Source organism: Lutzomyia longipalpis, chromosome 2 (assembly GCF_024334085.1).
Source record: "Lutzomyia longipalpis isolate SR_M1_2022 chromosome 2, ASM2433408v1".
Classification (NCBI taxonomy): Eukaryota; Metazoa; Arthropoda; class Insecta; order Diptera; family Psychodidae; genus Lutzomyia; species Lutzomyia longipalpis.
Genome location: NC_074708.1, coordinates 28,172,592 through 28,185,566, shown reverse-complemented (window position 1 = coordinate 28,185,566; position 12,975 = coordinate 28,172,592). Strand labels below are relative to the sequence as shown.

At 36.0% G+C, this 12,975-nt stretch overlaps 6 protein-coding genes across 13 annotated transcripts in view; 4 read left to right on the top strand and 2 right to left on the bottom strand.

The window, feature by feature from the left end:
• Positions 1-12,975, top strand: part of LOC129789858 (serine/arginine repetitive matrix protein 1-like) — a 982,101-nt gene that overhangs the window by 332,890 nt on the left and 636,236 nt on the right. The window lies entirely within an intron of this gene.
• Positions 1-12,975, top strand: part of LOC129791241 (fatty acid synthase-like) — a 1,176,504-nt gene that overhangs the window by 857,386 nt on the left and 306,143 nt on the right. The gene's annotated exons all lie outside the window — the stretch shown is intronic.
• The window catches only part of LOC129789856 (glutamine-dependent NAD(+) synthetase), a 932,624-nt gene that overhangs the window by 613,506 nt on the left and 306,143 nt on the right, over positions 1-12,975 (top strand). The window lies entirely within an intron of this gene.
• LOC129789960 (pupal cuticle protein) overlaps positions 1-12,975 on the bottom strand; it is a 1,201,887-nt gene that overhangs the window by 920,081 nt on the left and 268,831 nt on the right. The gene's annotated exons all lie outside the window — the stretch shown is intronic.
• LOC129789919 (keratin, type I cytoskeletal 9-like) overlaps positions 1-12,975 on the top strand; it is a 480,279-nt gene that overhangs the window by 416,246 nt on the left and 51,058 nt on the right. The gene's annotated exons all lie outside the window — the stretch shown is intronic.
• LOC129789876 (tigger transposable element-derived protein 1-like) lies at positions 8,974-12,549 on the bottom strand. The gene is made up of 2 exons (XM_055826971.1): positions 11,253-12,549; positions 8,974-11,176 (listed from the first exon to the last, which is right to left on the bottom strand). The coding sequence occupies exons 1-2, from the start codon at positions 12,499-12,501 to the stop codon at positions 10,701-10,703; spliced, it is 1,725 nt and encodes a 574-aa protein (XP_055682946.1). The 5' UTR covers positions 12,502-12,549; the 3' UTR covers positions 8,974-10,700.

The window sequence follows — 12,975 nt, the reverse complement described above, 5'->3', positions numbered from 1 at the left end:
GTCCATTAAATCACAGAATATTAAATATAAAAGAATTCAATGAAAAAGCATCTCTTTTAAGCAATATAGCGCCGTTTTGACTATTTTTATTACCTTCCTCAAGATCTTTTAATTAACAAAAAGTTTTCAAAATTAAAAAAAATTGTAATAAATAGAACTTCTTTGCCCCTTAGAAATCAAATTTATACGACCACCACCACCCTTTTATTACACTAAAAACGCCTCATCTTCTCACAGACGCACGTCAAATGTGAAGCGTCATCCTTCCTGACTTTTCCTCACCCTTCCACCGAGGAAAATTCATCCAACTACTGCTGGAATTATTTGCGAAAGTGCGTGATGATGATAATAATGAAGTTTTAAACACTCTCATTCTCAATTTTGCCCTTGTGTGGCCATATACTACCCCCCTCCCCCACCTCTGGCAACGTGGCGGGAAAAGCTGAATGATTGGCGAGCTTTTCTTGTGCCGCGGCGTCAGCAGTGGGAATGGTAATTGCGCGAATGGAAGCGATGACGCCGTATAATTAATCACAACAGTCATACTGCTAATTAAATTCGTTAAACATCTGCTGCCAGCAACTATATATCTCCCTCTCGCGACTCTATTATGTACAAATTTAATGCACACGGATGTATTCGATCCAAAAAGCTCCACCGCACTAACCACACATTTTATTGCATTTCGTGACAATATCTCATGCTATTGAGGCACGTGTGGGTGGGCGGCTCACGCGACGACCTACACACCGGGCCCATTTGGGGGTGCGGAAAAAGCCCCGCGCATAAAGACATGAGGTGAAATATCAACACTGTGTGTGAAGCATTTTGTTAATAATCCCTATGATGTGATTATGTTATGTTTAGGAAATGTAGTGGAAGTAAATCACGGAATTGGCAATTTCCGTTCCGCATGGGGAGATTCTTTTACATTTCATGCCATTTTGGGGGGTTGAAATTATTTTCTTGCATTTTTAACGTTTAAATTCAACTGTCAAATTATAACTGTCAGCTATGTTTGACATTTAAAGCTAGTTGACATTTTCTTTTAAACGTTTCTTTGAAATTTTAAATGAGAAGATCAAATAATAGCTGAACGTTTAAACGTTTTATTGTAGCTGTCACCTATGTTTGACATTTCAAGCTAGTTGACATTTGTTTTTGACATTTTCTTTAAATTTTAAATTAGCTTTTAAACAATAATTGAAAGAAATTTTAACGACATAATTTCTTTCTTTCAATCCTTTCTCTATATCTTATATACATAACATATACAGAAAAATAATTTCCATTTATAAAATGAATAGAATCCTTTTGCAGTTGACGTGCAACTTCCGCAGAACAAAGGTGTAATTTCTAAAGAACACGATGGTCTAAATAATTATATTTTTCAAGTGAAGGCTGAGTTGCACTGACAGTGTCCCCATTTGCAAATATCTCCACAAACCATGCGACACAACACGTCCAAGATTTTCCTATTTTGCACTCAACTTCCACACCAAGAGTGGCACTAATTGCCATGTCAACAGCAACAGCCAAAGCTCCCCACACGGTGTGGCTAAATAAATCGCTTAAAAGTGAAGTTTAATTGAGACTCCGTGGGTGAGTCAAATTGCGTGGGAGAGTGGGTGTCTCGAGCAAACATCCCCCACCCACCCATGGATGGTGCGGTAAATACCATTCTCCCGGAGTAAATATTTGCAAGTTTTCGGGATCTCATTGCGATGCCGACGTGATGCCATCATCTGCAACCCACCATAGTGACCCCAAATGTCATTAATCCCAAAACGCCTTCCTTGAGAAAATTCTCCCTTCCACCCCACCCCCACACGACGCCTACAACTTAATTCACTTTTGACTGCAGCAATGCCGGAAAATTCTTTCACAGTGGTGATGCAAACAATGTTGGAAAAACAATTAATAACTTCAACAGTTTGATTCACTTTTGCTAGTACCATAAACCCACTGCACCCCGTCTCTCGTCGACACTACAACGGAGGGAAGTTTTGTGACTCCCTGTGGTGGAGCTTTGTGTCGTATATAGTGTACTTTTTGGGGGTTCAGGGGGTGGGTTTTGTTCTTTAGTTTCCTCCTTCAGAAAATTCAACAACACACAAAGTTGCGCTGGGGAGTCAATAAATTCATTACGAAACACTTAAACTGGAACTTTCGTGGTTTTTGCACGAAGGGATTGAATTTATTCTTTGCTATATATGTAGGTATGTCTTGGTATTGGCTTCAGCTGCAGGAGTTAATTTTAATTGAGATTGCTTTTTTTTCAATATTCGATGGAAATGTTAAAAATTATTAATTTCTGCTCTTTGAAAAAATGTTTGAAGGGATATCCACCCGGCGTCTCCACTGTCTGTTGATTGTTTCCTAGAGATCTTCATTAAATATTCAGTTAAAGAAAATCAACAAAAGCTTCGTAGAATTAGGAAAAACTCTGTGAGAAAAAATAAAGAATTTTTTTCAATATTAAAGGAATCTATAGCATAAGATGATTCTATTCACCCCACTAAACTCTCATTTAGAGATTTTTTTTTAAAAGAATAATCTCTTTTTGAAAGAAAAGAAAGGAAAAACTCTGTTGAAATTGTCGTCAATGTCAATTAAAGAAAATGTTTCTTTCTCAATAGCACCAAAGTCCCTCCTTATGGTGCTGAAAAGCTTCTTAAAAAGAAAAGAGAAGAAAAAAAAACTATTAAAACCTCCCCTTCCCAAGAAAAACATTGATCTTTCAGTAATCTCCTTTCTCAATACAACCATTTTCATTCTCCATATATACTCTTCTGGTGAAGCATCCTCGCCCCTAAATTGATCCATTCAAATCACAACAAAAGGCATAAAACACTGGCAAAGTTATTTTTCGAAGGATGGCCGAAAATGGGCAAGATGAGCATGAAGGAGAAAAAAACCTAATTTATTTAATGGTCCTCACCATTTGTGGAGTGTTTACCCATATATACATAAATAGATAGAAGAGCTTCTGGGGCGAAGAATCAATATCTCCGGTGGTGGTGGGGAAAAGTATCGCAAAATGGGTGAGTGGAAATTGATTTGTAAAGTCCCAACAAACCATTGATAGTTGCCTAAACGTTGCGCGGAGTTACATTTACTACAATGCAACCATGCCTAACGGTATATATCTGCGTTGCCTCGAAGTAGATGGTCAATAGATATCTGCGTTGCCGCAACTAGTAATCTCAACGTTGCAAAACTCTGAAATATCCTTTCCCGTATACCGTCTCGCAACTAAAATTTTTTGAAACAAAAATGTTTCAAAAAATATTTCAAAACATTCCGCTGTCATAAATGGAGGGAAATATGGTACACACTCATAATAATCATTTGGCGTCCATATTCCCATCATAATAAATGACAAACTCTAATGGATAATTTATATTATTTAATAATAGAGTTTTTAGATTTTTTCCAAATGAAAAAAATATATGCCATGCGGTTCTACCGTCATGAAATCGCCTCAAAGGAACTTAAATGATGCTCCCATCTCAATTTTCTTAATTTTTTTAACCAAAAAATAATTTTTTTAGGGGTCAAAAATTTAATTTTTTTTAATTAATTATTTAAACACAAGTAATGCACCCAACTATCCCTAAGAAAGCCTTCCCACATCATTTTGGGCTCCCAATTGCTCGGAATAATGAAATAAAAATCAACTTTTTTATGCCGTCGGCCATGTTAGACATTTTTTGCAACTCTGAGGCAACGATGCAGCAACCTTTGCAACAACGTTGTAAAATGATTCGGTAGCAACCCACCAGGGCGGCGCTAGTTTTGCTGTTTGTAAACATAAATGAAAGAGACAGACTCATTTTTTTCTATTCCGCTCTCTGTCTGTTTTGGGTTATTTCTCGCGATAGACGCGCCCCTTGCGGTGAAAGGCGCAACATAGGCACAAAACGTGCTTGGGTTGCGCCGGCATACCGTGATGCAACGTTTAAGCAACTAAATAAATTATATTTAATAAAATTAACAATTTTTGATAAATTATCAATAAAAAATAATTATTTTAGGGATAAGTAATGCATAAAACTCATTTAGAGTCCAAAAAAACTTAAATTTCAAGGAAAATTTGTTCTCTTTCGAATTTTTATTGCAACTAGCGCAACGTTGATATATACTTTCCTGCAACTATTTTTAAGGTGATTTTTTCAAAGTTAATTATTTTGCTTAAAATTCAGATTTTAGTGTGTTTTTAGGTAAATTATTCTTTGAGAAGTTGTAGAAAAGACTTTAGAATGCAAAAACACTTAAATTTTTCAAGTTATTGAAATAATAAAGAAAATCTAGCAACTTTGGCAACATCGCGATAAAGTATACTGCATCGTTTTCCATGCAACCATATTCGCAACTTTAGCAACTAAGAAGTAAACTCTCTTGCAACGTTGCTTCAGAGTTTCCAAAGTTAAAGTTGCAAGGTGTTTGTTGGGCGTGTTTTATATTGTCACAAGTTTTACGATGAGATTCTATTACGGACTTTTCTCAAATTCCCTTGAAGTGCAATGCGAGAAAACAATTTATTCCATCTCTCCTTTAGAAACCACTTACTGCACGTCTTGTGCCACTCACTGGGCAGGAGAATTTTATTTTTCTTTCATTTTTTTTCCCTCAGAAGAAAAAGTTCTTTTGAGTATTTTCAATTGTGGTGACATCAAGTTGCACAAACAATTTATCATATAATGTCCACATTCTTCTCTTAGCCAGCCGCTGGGGAAATGGCAACAGTATGACTTCCTCCGTATAATGGGACAACACACCAGCACCAATGTTCACAACACACCATCATTAACCATTGTGACCGAGGGGACAAAAGCTGCTGCATTTCTTTCCACCACCCACACTGTCTGCTTCCCTCCCCCGCAAAGAATAATGAAAATACTTATGCGGAAAAGGAAGAAATAATGTGGTGGGTGGACAGACAGTGAGACGTTCATAATTTTGAGATCTTTTGATTGTTTTAATTGTGAGTGGATTAAGGGCATTTTATTGAGTGGCGTATCCATGATGTTTCTTATTAAAATAAATAATTCTTTTAACCCAGATATGCCCGGGAAATTTTTAAGATTGTCACAAAATATGGCTTAGAAATTCTCTAGAAAAGTCCATTTTATGCTTAACCCTTTCGCGTCCAACGTGAAATATAAAAAAAAGCTGTGTCTGAAAGAAACACAGCTAAAACATTGAAACATGCGCTCTTTTATCACGATATTTATCCTATGAATGCTCTCAGAGGACATTTTTCAGGCAAAACGTCTTCTTCGACTTCTTCTATGTGAATTACATGTATTTCTAACTAGATAAAGCACTTGAATTCATAAAAAAAATGAAAAAATAAAATGTTTCATGTTTGGGTCAACGTGTAACCCAAAAAACGCGAAAGGGTTAAGTTTATTTGAAAACCCTCTTGAAATTCTAAAACTTTTTTTGGCTGTACAAAAATCGGTTTCTTACAATTTTCGAAACATTTTTTGAGTTTCTCTCTCTCTCTTTTTAATAAATCATCGAATTTCACGAAACAATTATCTGGTTTCGCGTGTTCCATTTAGTAATTTATAAGATTTCTATTGATTTAAGACTTTTTTTCTGTTTTTTTTTTGTATTCTGCGGAATAATTTTCGAGTTTCTTGTGTTCCGTTGAATTACTGACGAACGTTGCGAAACTAATTTCGGGTTTCTAGTGTTCTGCGAAACAATTATTGAGGTTTTTGCATTTAACCATTTTGTTTTATAAGTTTTTTGGGTTTCTTCAAATTAACTTCATTTTTCCCGTGTTTCGTGAAATGTTTTTTTTTTAAAGATTTCTTTTGATCTTAGAATCGTTTCTTAAGGTTTCTTACAATAATAACTTAATTATATAGAATTTTGTAGAACAAATTTTAATCTTAAGATTTTTCCGATTTATCCCTCTTCAAACTTTAAATAAAATTAGACAACTCAGGTGAAAAAAACTCAAATTTTTATTTCAATTCATATCAAAAAGTTAATTAAAAATCCGTATGAATTTTGAGTAAATAAAAAAATTACCTGAAAATGAATAAAACTCCTAAATAAATCCAATTTCTCCAGTATTAATTTCATTTTTTATAGGTAAAAACTCTAGCATACATTTTCTATGGGAAATTTTTACCATTCATCCAGTATATCCAATGAAACATCCAATTTATATCCAATATAAACATTTTATTAATGGCTTTTTTATTCACTCACTGTATTTTCCCATTTTCCATTTTTTAACAGCCATATCACTTTTTCCCCTGGTGTCCACCATGTAATTACTCATTAACCGAAGGACAAAAAGAGCTCCAGCGCGGAGACTTCAAACAATTTTAATGATAAATTCTGCGTGAATGAAATTATGATGATTTAATGATTGGAACGAGCGAAATCTGTTTTGCATAAATCTCTGCGTGTACTCGAAAAAAAAATTTATGCCGCAATAAAGCATATTGGATACAGAAACATAGGGGGTGGGGGAGAGCATAAAACGATAATCCGGCGATTGGGCATGCCCATTAAGAGCACCCATCGTCTGTACCCGTACCAGGAGGTAGTAGAAAAGTAGGGGCAGGGGGGTATGAGGAAGGATAAAATCAAAGTCATAACTCGGTGCGGTTTATCAGGATGAATCTCTTCATGAGAACAAAAGCAAATATGAATACCAACGCTGGCAATGATAAGGGTTCACCATCAACTTTTGCCATCCATGAGATTCGGAGGAGTTTTATATGTATAGCCAGGGGTTGGGGGCGAGGGTTGTTTCTGGGCCGTTTAATAGGATTCAATTGATTGTTATTTCAATATTTTATTTCGCATGAATCCCTGAAGAGGATCCTCAAAAATTCATGATGGATTCAATTGATGATGGGATGGGGTTTTCTCCCTCCGGTTTATCCCAATTGACTTTGTCGCTGTGCAAAATAAAGCAATATAGGACGTTTCCTATGTACGTTACATATTTGTATAAAATATAGAATTTTTTATTCTGAAAAAGTTTATTTTTTAACGTTTTTTTTTAATTACAATTATAACGATTTTTATAATTGATTAATTGCAGATTTAAAAAATAATAAGAAAATAACGTAAGGCCTGATGAATGCTCACAGCGTAAATGAAAGTTTAAGAAAAAAATTCTTGTTCAAAAGAAAAAAAAACTATATCTATCCTAGGGAAAATTTCCTCCATCCAAGTTATTTATTTTTCTATGGTAAATTAATTAAAAGACACAACAAAAATTCATTTTAATTTTTTATTATTATTTAATTACATAGTTTATATGCAAAAAACACAAATTAATTAATTTTCAATGAGCCAAAAATTTAAATATCTTTTGACATTGAAAAAATAATTTAACAATAAATTATTAAGCTTTTTTAATGTACAATTTAAAAATCAATGAAATGAAAGTATCGGAAAGAAATAACCAAGAAGAACCCCAATAAAAAGATTAAAAATCTCCTTTTCTGGGTTTGCTATTGCCGGACAAAATTGCTCAATGTTTGAGTGACAATGTGAATGAGGCGTGGAAGACACACGAAAAAGAGCTGTGTGAGGAAATAAATAAAATTGGGTGAAATGGATGGGAGTCGGAAGGACCCCCACGGAGGTGGGAGAGACTGCTGCAAATAATGTCTCCTCCGCATGTAAGCACAATGTTGGGGAGTTTGGAGGACAAATGAGATCCTCTCCTGTGATCCCTTTGCAAAAAGAGAGATCCAACATAGTCTCACACATATCCCCCCGTTTTATTGAGCATCGCACCACCAATGCTATATATGTGTAATGTATGAATGTTCTCTCTTTCTCTCTCATCCACCTAAAGGTTGAATTGCACGGAGACAACAATCGCTGTACGTGCAAATGTGAAAAACACGAAGGAAATGACTCCCTTTATTGCTCAATTGATGTGAGAAAATCTGTTATTAAGAGCTTTATTGGTAATTCCGCACCGTTCGCATTCGGCATCCCACATTCCTCTTCTTCTCGCAACACGGTGATGCCGTAGCACACACCAGGAAGTTGTGAGGTTGCAGATCCACATGAACTGATATGTGGGAACTTTTGGCTTTCTGCCCCTTTTCCGCTTGACTTCCTGTCTCTCTGCCACGGAGAAATTGATAACTTTTATGTTTATCCCTTCTCTAAATCAACGAGTTCCAATTTGAACACCATTGAGTTCTTTTTTTTTTTGGCTTCTCTTGTTTTGAATGAAAAATTATCAATTTGAAAGAAATTGTAACGATTCAAATTCAAAAAAATTAAAAAACTAACAGAAGAATAGATTGACAGCCCTTCTGTGACATTACTGAATTGACATTTAATGTGAAACTGACATTTGACTTAACGAAACATTTTTAAAATAGTTTGAAACCCATATAACACTAAAAATACAGCAGAATTCGCTACGTACCGTCCTGCTTCTTTTCATTTTTTTTAATTCTTATTTTGACTTTTCGTTAAGGTTCGTTAAGCACTAAAAAAGACAACTTTCAATTGCATTTTCAAAACGGTTTTAACGGGTTTTTTCTGTTTCCTATTTTTTGTGGCTTTTAAAGGCTTTCAAAAACTTTCGTTAAGTTAAATGTCAGATTGACAAAAAATTAAGAAAATAACAACAAAACTCGTTAAAGAACGTTTTGAATTTTTTTTATTACAGTCAGGTATTACTTAGCGAATTTATTTAGTTCGTGGATTTTTGTACGTTATCTAATACCACTCGTTTTTTTCACATTAGAAATATTTTTTTTTAGAAAATGTCTGATCAGGGTATATTCTTGAGTCTTTTGGGGACTAATTGCAATCAGAATAATTGCAAAATAGCGTAATTTTATATTAAATATGTGAAAATGAAAAATGTGTGTAGCGGAATTGATTAACGTCGTTCTCGATTTTTGGGGGAAAAACTCACCGATAAAAATCCAAATGCATTTTATTTGGGTTCTAAAACACACAAACTATCTTTTCACAAACTTTTTAGGCTATTTTTACAATAATTTATTAATAAAAAACTCATTTTTCACTGTTCACGCAATTTTGATAAAATTTTCTTGGGCTCCATCGAAGTGGTGAATTTTCGATCGAAAATCACCACACCGATGTTTCCCATGTTTCCCGATGAGATGTCACTTTGTCGTTGCCAGCCGATCGTGAAAATAAAAATTGAGGTTAAGTTTGATTGTTTTCCTGCGAGGATGGACTGGAGGAGGCAGGTTAGTGGAGATGCCGTGCTATGTGCTATAGTTTAGGTGTGAAAGATCATTATTTATACCCACAATCTGTTATCTTTTTAGCTCTATTCGAGGATTTCAAGGGAATACTACCGCAAAACAACAAGAAAACACAACATTCTTCCGTCTGGCCATTTCTCACATCGATGTTGAAAATTTGCTTCTCCAATCTTCCAGACTTCCGGTTTGCAACGTTCAGCTGCTTTATAATGGGTATCCAGCCTCACCAAACACCGCAAGAGCAGTAAAATTAGAGAAAATCAAGAAATGAGCAGAGAAATCAAGGTATGTAAGGAAAAATTGTCTGTATATATTGCTTCCCTCTTATCTCTCCACAATTTTTCATTCAAAAACTTTCATCAGCTGTCTTTATGAATTTCCTTTGACCAGTTTTTTTTCTTTCATTTTAGTTCCTATCAGAAAAATCAAGAGAACACCGTGGAATGGATTCGCCAGCTGAGTATCAAAGGGTTGTTTTATTTGAGGGTTTAATACGTCAACCAGGATAAAGATGTTGAAATCCGGAAGCATAATTATACAATGTGGATCCCCTGTGAAACATTTGCTGACCACAACAACACTGCCATTCTCCTGATAGTTGGTACGTCTTGTGATTGTCTATGGTGTGGCAACATTCATATTTGCGATGGAACAACTTGCGGTCTAATTCACAACCGAGGCTAAATTTCAAATCTTTCTCCCAGACACAATCTTCGTTGTGTACTCCATGAGATGTTTGAACGGTTAATCCTGCAGGGAAAGATTCAGATTTGTCCTGGGATGTGAAATTTTATCTTGAACAGAGAATTCAAAATGAAAAGCGTTTAGGAGGTAATAAGTCATCAGGAAAACAGGTGAAAGAGAAACCAGTTATTGATCGTGTTACAAATCGCTGTGAACTGAAGAAGATGCTGCTAAAAGAGTCAAAATAAAATCGCGTTTCTGGTCAGTCGGAAAGGATTTTGTTTTAAATGTCTGGAAGAGACAGTTTTAGTGCCATGGGCTGTGCTCTTTGTCCAGACGCCACTGATAATTGGGTGCTTTGTTTAAATAAATACCTCATTGATGCGCCAACACCTCATAGGTTCACTATGAAATGCATTGTGCCTCTCTCTCTGCCCTAAGAATTTTGTCATTTTATTCTCGTGAGAGTCACATATTAAAAGATTTTGTAGAATTTGTCAGTAGTCTATGACAAAAAAAATGGATAATACTTTCTCATTGGCAGGTAACATTCATCGCTTGTTGATTTATGCATTCAGGATACACAGCAAAAGAAATTTTTGCGACAAAAGATAATCAATCATAAGTAACCTTTGCCAAAAAGGATTAGAAAAATTAATGTACCAAACATGTTAGAGGAACAAATTAAAAAAAAGTTATTTCAAAATCACTTCATTTTATTTTTTGAAATCTTTTTTAGAGCTTCCTTAGCTTGTTGTAAATCACGTGTCAATACCCACTTGAAGATGTAGAAGAAGTAGAGGCTGTAGCAGAGAGAGAAGACGTAGAGGAAGTCGAAGCAACAGATGCTTTATGAAAGAATTCAAAAATTGTACTTTGCCTCTGTTTGTCTTTCAGAACTTCTCGCAAGGGATTGATCGCTGTCTCGTCGAGATTCTGCACGGATGCTTTAATCTCTGAGTTGTCGGGATACAACGTCAATATTGAAGACTTCACATTGTTCCATTGATTCAGCACCTCCTTGAGTCTGTCACTCGAGATTGACTTTACAGTTTCTGGAAGATTAGCTTCTTCATTAGCAGCAATCAAACCTTGAATATCTTCAAGGGAAAGATCTGTGTCATGCTCCTTCTCGTACTGAAGCAATTCATCCACTGTGAGATCAAACCCAAGATGTCGTGCGAACACCAATGTTTCTTCCAGGAGGTGATACTGTGGCATAGGTTCAAGAGACTCATCTTGATCTAAAAGAAAAAAAGAAAGAAATGAATATCTAAAGCACGTAGGTACTAAATTTACTTTAAATTTTAGAACTTTTACCCTGAGCAAGTGCCGGAAACAATTTCTTCCACGCATGAATCAATGTATTTTGTGTCACTGCATCCCAAGCTTCACCAATTATCTTCACAGCCACGAGGATGTCAAAGTGCTTCTTCCAAAACTCCCTCAGTGAGATGTGGACCTCGCTGGAGAACTCACAAACTTCGTAGCACTTCTTCATTACTAGCTTCAGATAGATCTTCTTGAATGTTGCGATGCATTCCTGATCCATCGGCTGTAGTATGGATGTGGTGTTGGGTGCAAGGAATTTTATTCGGATGAATGAAGGGAGTTTCTCTTGTATTTCTTCCTCCTTACCATGCCCAGGTGCGTTATCTAAGAGCAGGAGTACTTTAAGAGGAAGATTTTTGGAAAGGAGATACTCCTTCACTTCTGGGGCAAAGGAATCAACAAGCCAATTCTCAAAAATCCCCTTCGTCATCCACGATGACTTATTGCTGACCCATGTCACCGGGAGTTTCGTCACATCAATTTTCTGACGGGAGAATGCATGAGGCATCTTTGAATGATATATTAGCAGAGGCTTCAATTTCAATGTCCCGGAAGCATTCGCTCCCAATAGGAGCGACAGCCGATCTTTCCTAGGTTTCGGTCCAGGGGCTTTCATCTCATCTTCGGTAATATAGGTCCTATTGGGCATTTTCTTCCAGAAAAGAGCTGTCTCGTCGACATTGAAAATTTGCTCCATGGAGTAGCCTTCTTCCTGCACTATATTCCAGATCTCATCTTTGCAGACTTCCGCAGCATCGACATCCGCATCACCAGACTCCCCGAGCAAACGGACATTGTGGATTTTTGTCCTCTTTCTGAAGTTGTGGAACCACCCCTTTGTGGCGTGGAATTCGAAGGAAGATGATGATGGATACTGCTGCTCCAACTCCCCGTACAACCTCTTGGCGTGTTCCATGATCAGGTAGTCAGGAGTGATGTCGTGGTTTTTCTCCCTCTGCTCAATCCATGCGAGGAGAGCAATCTCCATTTGATCCATCAATGGTCCCCTGCGGCCTTTTTCGAAGATTCTGCTCACTCCTTTGGCCACTTTCGCATTTTTGATCGCATCCTTCTTGGCCAATATAGTTGAAATGGTGCACCTGGGCAAGTTGAAGAATGCTGCAATCTCTGATGGCCTTTTCCCTTCATCCTTCATTGCAATAATGGCCTGTTTCTCATCAATTGAGATGGATTTTCTGGAGCTCTTCCCATTTTTCTCCTTGTTTGCTGACATCATTTCCACTTTTTCCTTGACTTTAGCAAAATTTTCCACTTTTTTTTCACACACTTTTTCACAAATTTTCTCCTTCACACTCAAATAACGAAAAAGTCGTTTTTTATTTAAATTTATTTGAGGTGAAAATAGGTTTTTGAACTGGATTGATTTTCACCACACTCGAGGTGAATTTGAACACGCACTCATAGAGAGAGAGATGACATAATAAATTTTTATATGAGAAAGACAGAGAAAAGAAATAGTACGTTATCCAATTTCGAGTACAAAATACGTAAACCAATTCGCCGTAATGCAAGTTTGTCGTTATTCAAAACGTCGCTATGTAATACCTGACTGTACTTAACAGACTTAATGAAGTGTAAAAAACATAATATATAAAATTAAAATAATCAGTCTTCGTTAAGTTCGTTAAGTTAAAAAAAATGATAATTTTTTTCTTGAGGAGTTTAAACGAGTTATTTCTAGTTATTAAAA

Bases quoted from the DNA above. Each gene is read 5' to 3' on its own strand.
- LOC129789876 (XM_055826971.1), bottom strand. From the start codon at position 12,501: ATGATGTCAGCAAACAAGGAGAAAAATGGGAAGAGCTCCAGAAAATCC. The intron at 11,177-11,252 runs GTAAAAGTTCTA...TTTTTCTTTTAG, and splicing joins GTTTCCGGCACTTGCTCAGG to ATCAAGATGAGTCTCTTGAA.